The sequence below is a fragment of the Nicotiana tabacum genome, chromosome 9, assembly GCF_000715075.1.
Source record: "Nicotiana tabacum cultivar K326 chromosome 9, ASM71507v2, whole genome shotgun sequence".
Lineage (NCBI taxonomy): Eukaryota > Viridiplantae > Streptophyta > Magnoliopsida > Solanales > Solanaceae > Nicotiana > Nicotiana tabacum.
Window position 1 is genome coordinate 36011 of NC_134088.1, and position 9140 is coordinate 45150.

The window sequence follows — 9140 nt, forward strand, 5'->3', positions numbered from 1 at the left end:
GAAAACTTAGGTGGATTTTGAGATTCTAGGCAAATATTATATTACTCGTATAATTTTTCGGCAAAAGGTGTCAGTTGTTCTGAGCCCATTGAGTACGGTTTTAAAAGGAACTTAAAATTTAAGTCCAGTATACAACAATCATGAATATACATTAGTAGAATTTCATAGACAGCCTATGTGTACTTATTACACAAACTGTAATTTCCTTGAATAACTAATTAAGAAACTTCTCCATTCAAGGTGTGTATTTAACCACATGGCCAAGAGGTCCTGCTGTCTGCTCTCCTGTTTACACAAACTCTCTTCTCCTTTGAGTTTATTCAAGACATGTCTCAGAGTTTGCAGGAACTGGTTAATTAAATTTCAATCTGAATACACTGCGTTTTCCTTTTAGAATATTCAAAGACAATATTTTTTTAATAAACAAATCTTTATTCAAGCTATAATCTTAAGCCTTTCTTTCGCTGTCCACGTGAGGCTGTAAAATACTACTGTGATAATATAAATATATTGCAATTTCAAATGGAATATAAAAGATTCTTTCCATTTGATATATTTTTCCGATGAAGTGGTGTTGCTTCCAATAAGGTGGATATTTTTTTTTGGCAATCCGCTAGGCAAGCGCCTAGGGCTAATTTTTTATTAATGAAAGAAAAGAAAAATACAACAATTAGGAACAGTACAAATAAGGGGGACAATAGCACCAGTATTGTTACCCATATGCCTTGGCTATATAATCACTCATCTGCGCCTCACATTGCCTTATGATGACAGCCTCATGTAGAGGATTCATGGTGTAGCTGCCGGCAAAGTCTCACGAGGACATATAATCTCATAGCCGTGTGGATATTTTTCCAAAGGCATAGTACCAAGGCAACTCAAACCGAGCTAAACCTTACACTGGATATGGCTCTGCCCCAGTGTGCACAAATATTGTATAAATATTTTATACAATCAATTTATATTAACCAACTACATGTAACTCTTCATATATAACAAACTAGTAGTACTATACTCTACATAATAATATAATAACCTGCTATTGCCTGTTAAATAATTAAATTAATGGTAAAATAAGTATATTTTTACAGTGTTAATATATATAACTTAATTTCCTTGTTTAAGTTAAAAGGGAACAATGCATCCTTTTCTTCTAACGGCTACAAGATCTTAAAGAGTTTTTATAAAAGTGCGCTGTTGTCGTGCTGGTAAGATCCATTTTGTTCAGACTTGGAGGAACATTATCACATGCATTGTTTGTACGCAATTGATAATAGATTAAATTGCTACATAATTTGATTCAGAAAACGCCTTGCATGTTCTTTGTACTAATTCAGAAGAATTGATTAAGCCAATGGCAAAGCATTATTCAGTGTTTTTTCTGTCAGTATCAATAATTCAAACATTTCTTGATCGATACGGTAATTAACCAGAAGTAACAATGACACCAAAATTTTTACGTGGAAAACCCTTGTAATAAGGGGAAAACCACGCCCCGAGAGGAGCAACTGATATCACTATAGTAAGGAATTTTACACTTTTTAGGTCGGAGATAAATACTCCAAAGACCACTACAACACTCAAAAGAAATAACCCTCTTTTGATATTCCCATCCCACTACAATATCGCTCACTCTCTATTTTCCTCACAGACTATTTTCTTATACCTTGTTTGTGAAACCTCACTCTTTCTTTCTCTCTTTGTTGGTGTGAAGAAATGAGAGTTGAAGCTCTCCTTTTATAGCCAAAGTTTCACCCTCTAAAGCCTACAATATTTGACAATTTACACACACTTTTCACAATTCAACAAAATTGGCTACCAAACCAAAGAAATTCAACAAGGTTGGCTACCAAACCAAACTAATTCAACAAGGTTGGCTATCTAACCAAACCAAGTCAACAAGGTTGATTACCAAACCAAAGAAACTTTTATTAGGCACATGCCTAATACTTCTTCAATGAGATGGACCTCATCAATTTCATAACTCCGTTTTCGTTTATGATTGAAACTTAAATTTTTTAATATAGATTTTTATATAATTCGGTTTATCGTTAAATTACTCCGTTAGTTTCGAAATAAATGTTTCCTTTTGCGACAGCATACGTTTAACTCTTCGCTTAATAAGCATATTATCTTATCATTTTTGCAGTTACTTAAATGTATTCGGTCCAAAAAAAAAAAAAAATGAAAATGCATGCATGTCAAAGTGCACCAAGTATAATTAGTTAATTATCACTGCAATGAATTTTGTGCCATGAACGTACAATATTCGGTGATTGACGTGTATATACGCAAGGTAAATATTTATTTGCATATCCAATTGACTTTAACGGAGTAAAATGAAATTTCGATCTTGGAAAACACCTCTAAGAAAATTGATATTTTGGTTATAAAATTAAAAAATAATAGACAGTCCGATGCACACGGTATCTTACATTCACGTAGGGTCCAGGAAAATACCGCATCCCAAGGGGTATATAGACAACATACCTTATTGCCAGCATTAGTGGTTGCTAGCTTCCACGACTTAAACCCGTAACTTCAGATCACACAAAAATAACTTTACCGTTTTCCTTTCATTTCGGTTATAATGAATTAAAAAAGAGTGTTCAGTTGAGTGTACAGGTTTAGATTCAAAAGTGTTCAACTGTCTCTTTCCTATTAAAGGTGTCACATGATACAACAAATTAAAAAATTATCAAGATGCTTGAAACTCAGAACAACAAGTTTTTTAAGAGGCAAATCTTGGAACAATGCTCTAAGCTAAATTTCTCTTCTCCCTAGTATGATTATCCTTTATTATTGAATTTAAGCTTTCACGTGCATGTAGAAATTTTACGAACTCAGATGGTCAAATAAAGCCAACATAGCCGGAATAAAATAAATTGAATAAATTTCCGTAGAAATAAAATAGAATCCACCTCGTTTGACTTTTATTTTATAATAAATTTTTGTCATGATTGAACTGTACAAAAAGTAGAACAATCGTATTTTTTCTTTAGTTCAAATTTTCACAATTTGTTACTTTTAGTAGAAACTGTCTTCACCATACAAACCGTCTATTCATTTTTTTTTTTTTTTTTTTGTGAATTTGAGGGAATCTCTTTATTAAAGAAGTAGAAACTTCCACTTCATTTTATTCGTTTAGCTTGTGTGAAAAGAGAACATCTTTTACTTTCTTGAATTTACAAAATTAGTTGACTTTGTTGCACCCACACACATCAATGTATCTTTGCTTTTGTTCACAATTCGACTTAAATAGGAGCAAGTAATTTTACCCTTGAAAGCAAATGAAGAAAAATATACAAGGTAGAAACTTTTTTCATTTTAATATATTTATAGAAAATGAAAAAGGAAAAAGAACACAATCCCTTTTCTTTCTCCATTGTGTATAAGAAAACGTAGGTTGTGATTTAATTAAAAGTTTGATCTAGCCTATATACCATAGAAATTTGGCAAGCTAGAGTTCTTCCCGGTCCTCTCGTACTAGGGAAAGGTCCTTTTAATGCTCTAACACCCACATCGGATATGGACCGAACTGTCTCACGAAGTTCTCTAAATCCAACTCACGTACCGATTTAATGGAAGAACATCCTAACCCTTGGAATATACTATAGCTCCAGGTGGCGAAGAGCCGACATCGAGGTGCCAAACATTCCGATCAATGTGAGCTCTTGGGGATCGAGTAACTTTATTCCTATAGTAACTTTTATTCGTTGAGTGACAACCCTTCCTCTCAGCACCGTCGGATCAGTAAGGCCGACTTTCGTACCTGCTTGACGGGTGGGTCTTGCAGTCAAGCTCCCTTCTGCTTTTGCACTCAAGGGCTAATTTCCGTCCGGCTCGAGGAAACCTTTGCACTCCTACATTAACTTTTTGGGGGCGTAGACACTTGCCGAATAATCGATCTGCCCCTTCTATCTTTCTACATTTAAATATTAGGCTTTTGGAAAACTTTTTTTTATTTCTTCTTAATGAACAGGTTAACAACATTTGAGCAAGACAATAGTGTCAAATGTTTAGATCTAAACTAAAACTTTGATATTAGTAAATGAAGTAATAATACATCAATAATTCTACTATTGACCAGTTCCTCTTCCTAAGCTAACTATGGTAACAACAATTAAATTACAACTATAAAATGAAAAAAAAAAGAATTAAAATAAATTAATGCAGTTTTTGTATAAGAATAAGTCCCAATAGTCACATGCAGGGGGGCACATAGTTGTTTCCTGTTGTCTTTCTTCCCTGAATCCATTGCCTTAATTATTTCTTGGATTCATTAAACTTGTCTGTCTCTGTTCCCCATGTCTTCACCAAAAACTTAAAGCCCAAGAAGCACGTAATAGAGTATTGTAATGGGCAAGGCAACTAGCATTCCAAATATAACCCTGCCAAAGACCAAAGAAAAATGAGAATTTGAATAATTTCGTATAGATTTTCAAAGCTATAACTATTATTTTATGTAGCTTTGTAGTTCTATTATGCTCTCTTGACTTTTGAAAGTTGAATACAAACATCTTTGCTTTACATTTGGAAGCCAAAAAGGAAAAAAAAAAATTGTCCTATATAAAATGATTCTCTAGTTCATATTCAGATAATGTGCAGTCCGGTGCACTAAGCTTCTGCTATGCACGGGTTCAGGGAAGGGCGGACCACAAGAGTTTATTGCATGCAGCCTTACCCTGCATTTCTGCAAGAGGCTATTTTCACGGCTCGAAACCGTGATCTTCTAAGTCACATGACAACAACTTTACCAGTTACGCCAATACGCCCCTTCATGTCTAACATAACAATATTTTGATATAATTAATTGTAGAAACTTACGCAGTGCTAAGGATGTCAGGGTGGACGTTGTATTCTTTTGCAAACACAAAGGGAACAATGCCTTGGGGAAGAGCAGCCTGCAAGTTATAACAATGGCAATATTAATTTGAAACGTTCTTATCATCAGTTTAGACTATCAGTGCATAAAAGTTAAACTCGTAATGTACCTGAACAATGGCAACATGTAGTAATACACCGCGAAGACCAATAGCGATTGAAGTAGCTGCAATGACTGCAGGTCCTGTTAAGAACCTTACTGCCATTGAAAATGTGGCAACAGATTTCCCACAGGCTATGATCTTTGGTTGTAAAGCCATGAACAAACCTATATATTAAACCAATTAGTATATATAATGTAAAGTTTATTAAGAGTGTGTATGTTATATTTGTTTGAAAGGAAAAAAAAATTATACCTAGACTGAACATAGCCATTCCAAGACCAGCATCTGATAGAATTGAGATTGATCCTTTCACTATGGAAGGCATTTGAATATTCCATCTGCACATTTTGGACACCAACATTTAAATTTTAATCACTAATAGTCCTTAAGGTTGTACTCCCTCCGTCCCAATTGATGTGGCAGAGTTCTAATTTCAAGAGTCAAAGGAGTTTTTCTTTGACCGCAATTTCTTTATTAAAAATACTTTGGATAGTTAGTTATTGTGACTTACATACTCTTTACGTAGTTTCCAAATATACAATTTTTGTTTCGAAAATTTAAAAATTTTATGTCCGAATTCACGGTCAAAAATAAGAAGTTTGACTCTCGAAATCTAAGTTCCGTCAGATAAATTGGGACAAAGGGAGTAATATTTTCTTTTGTTTTAAATGGATTATTATAAGTCTAGACAACTTGGAACTATTAAGTCATGAAGTGGATTAGAGACACCCTTAGGTGGCCAAAGTCATTCCAGCAATACAAAATAAATGCAATTCACTATATGAAGACAATTCAGATGGTTTGAATTATTTCATTCATTAAAATATGTAGAAACATTTGAATTAATTGGTAGAAGAAGGAGAAAGAAGTAGACCTGAATGAGACCAGAGACCAAATGAGACCTAACAAACTTGAATATGTGTTTGGATTTCTTATCAATTTCCTCCACACCATAATAAGTATAAGCCTTGTCATAACACTAGCAGGAGGCATCTGTTGTTTCTTCTCTCCTTCTAATTCCATGTCCATTTTCTTCTGCCCAGGGAAAGGAGAGCCATTTCCTGAATACTTGGAACCTTCCTCAATCTCTATTTCTTTATCTCCAATTGATTTCCCTACTGGACTTGCATTCTCTATCAAATAAGAAAAAAGACAATGAAAAAATTAAAGAGGATAAAATTAAAGAAATCTTTAGTCCAACATATATGTATAAAATGTTTTGTTGCCCAAGCTAAGCGATTATAAGGGGAGCCACGGAGCAACGTTAAAGTTGTTTCCATGTGACCACGGTTTGAGCCGTGGAATCAGCCACTGACGCTTGTATTAGGGTAGGTTGCCCACATTACACCCTTTGGGGTGCGGCTCTTCCCTAGACCCTGAATGCGGGATGCTTCGCGTATCGACTATCCTTTTAAGCTAAGTGGTTAGATTCAGTAAGCAAGAGGGATAGCCTCCTTCAATCTCAAATTTTACATTATTAGATCACCTAAAAACTACTACAAGTAGATATGTGTTCTTAGAAAGTGGAATTAGTAACATACAAAATATAACATATTACCTGCTGCAACTTATTAAAATATGTAATAGTATAAAATATTTTTACTGTATTATAAGGTAAATCCTTGATGATTGAAGGTGGTCAACTAAGAAAAAGTGAAGAAGAAAGGACTAAATAGGAGCCAAATATGTCAAAAAGGACAGAAAATAATTAATTGTATGTATGCACTAGAGACAAATTTTGAAGATTAAAAAAAGACTTTAATTTACCTCTTGCTGCAGCTATCTCTTGTTGAAGAACAGCCTTAGATGCATCAAGAATCCCAAGTTCAGTTGATCCAGATTTGTTAACTGCATTTCTATGATTACCTTCAGATGTAGGAGATGCACTTGAACTCCAAACAAACATATGAAGTTCTTTATTATTATTATTATTATTATTATTATTATTATTATTATTATTATTATTATTATTATTATTATTGTTATTGTTATTATTCGGCATCGGCATTGGCACAGGCACCCCACTCCCACTTCCCACTTCCTTTTTCCTTTGCCCAGCAAACATTGGATTTGGTGGTGGATATAAAGGTGGTGCTCCTAATCCATTAGCAGAAGCAGTACTAGCACTATTGAATAACTCCCCGCTCATACTCCTACCTGTCGACATAATATGAATAAATTAACTAAAAGTATAATATTTTTAAACGAGATGGTCACACAATTTAATACTACGTACCTCCCCTAATCTTCTTGTTCTTCAACATGTCCTCTTCAAAATTTGAAGTTCTTGGAGTTGGACCTTTAGATGATTGCAAAGAAAACACATCTCCACCAAAACTATTTGTATAACCATGTTTTGGACTTGCTGTTTTACTAGCAAACATAGCATAAAAATCAGTCTGATTAAAACTAGATGCCCTCGGGGTCGGACCTCGAGACGATTGAACAGAATAAATCTCAACACCAGTTAAATTCGAAGCTCTTGGAGTCATATTATTTGACGGTAAATGTGACTTGTTATATGATGAAATAATAGAAGAAGCAGAAGATCTTCTAACAATAACATGCAATTTCCCATCATCTCCTATTTCAGCATCAGCTTGTAATGGTTCACGACCATTAAGTGAAACAACATCTGATTCAACACGAAATGAAGTTATAGAAGCAGCTGTTTCAGGAAATTGTTCACCAATTAATAACTTAGCACCTCTATACTCAAACATAAAAAGCATAAGTGTATACCAAATTACACTTTGCATAACCACAATTTGAACCATAAGATTTCCTGAGAAATCACCGTACATAGCTTTAAGCAAAGGAATTCCCATAACTAAAGTATTTGGTAAAGTTGACAAGGAAAAAAGTGTGATCATCCATTCTAAACTTCCATTTTTGGTCACGGCTTGCCATACAAAAAGTGCGCTAAGAATCACAACTTTTTGAAGTGAATCAGCAGCAATGAAATGGTAGTTCATAGCATAAGGATCATTGGTAGAAATGAAGTGAAAACCAAGCAATGGAACGGCGAAAACCGCCACGAATCGATTAATTCCAGAGCATTGATCTGGTGTAAAGATTTTCCACCAACGGACTGAGCCATAAGCTAAGATCATAGCAACATATAATGGTATAATTGCAGCAAGAACATCATATATGTCTTTCCCATTAATCATGGCTACTAGCAAAAATTAATCTCAAACTAAGATAGAGAAAGAAAGAAGAAAAGGGATATATGAAAGTGACATAAAAGATATAAGAGAGATGAAATGAATAGATGGTCAAGAAGGTTGGGATATAGACTAATTAATGAATTAATTAACTGCTCGAAATAGAGAGAGAATCTTATTAAATGAGTCTTCACTTAATCTTCCTCTTCATGGGATTGTTGCAATCGAAAATCAATGCAAACGTTGACTAAGTATTTCCTTCTGTAAGTGGCGGTGTAAATTTGTTTTATACTCTTTTTGAGAGGAATTTAACTTATATATACTGACTTGTTTTGTTCTCACTAGTGTAAAAGTGAGAACCTTAAAGACTATCATATCCGTGTTCACATCTAGTATGTCATAGTATAATGCAACGTAAAAATAATTTGAGTTTAATTAATATACTCCGACGATGATATGTGCAGGTTATCCTTCTTAAAAAGTAGGAATATATATATATATTGTGATGATCCAAAAGGTCATCACTTGTTTTACAAGTTAATTCTGTGTTCCGAAACCTTAAAATCTCCTTTTGTCTCACCTCGATTTGCGTGCGCATTCCGGGCGTATATCCGAAAAGCTTTTATGTGAAAAATTTGAGGAAAATGTTAATTTTGCCTTTAAAATTGAATTTAAGTTGACTTCAGTCAACATTTTGGGTAAACGGACCCGGATCCGTAATTTGACGGTCCTGGAGCTCCACAAGAAAATATGGGACTTGGGTGTATGCCCGGAATTTAATTCCGAGGTCCCTAGCCCGGGAAATGAATTTTTGAAAGAAATTGTTTAACTGAAAAAATAAAAGTTTTTGGAAATTTAAAGATGTTTGAATTTGATGGTATCGGGTCCGTATTTTGGTTTCGGAGCCCGGTAAAGGTTTAATATGGTATTTAAGTTGTGCCTGTAAATTTTGGTAAGAAATGGAATTCATATGACGTGAATCGGA

The 9140-nt window shown here is 34.2% G+C and overlaps 1 protein-coding gene across 1 annotated transcript; it reads right to left on the reverse strand.

The window, feature by feature from the left end:
- Window positions 1–4018: 4018 nt before the first annotated feature.
- LOC107812065 (auxin efflux carrier component 2) lies at window positions 4019–8423 on the reverse strand. The gene is made up of 7 exons (XM_016637098.2): window positions 7225–8423; window positions 6756–7145; window positions 5863–6121; window positions 5241–5326; window positions 4995–5152; window positions 4828–4904; window positions 4019–4391 (listed from the first exon to the last, which is right to left on the reverse strand). Exons 1-7 carry the CDS (start codon window positions 8159–8161, stop codon window positions 4325–4327), a joined length of 1974 nt encoding a protein of 657 aa, XP_016492584.2. The 5' UTR covers window positions 8162–8423; the 3' UTR covers window positions 4019–4324.
- Between the last annotated feature and the right edge of the window lie 717 nt (window positions 8424–9140).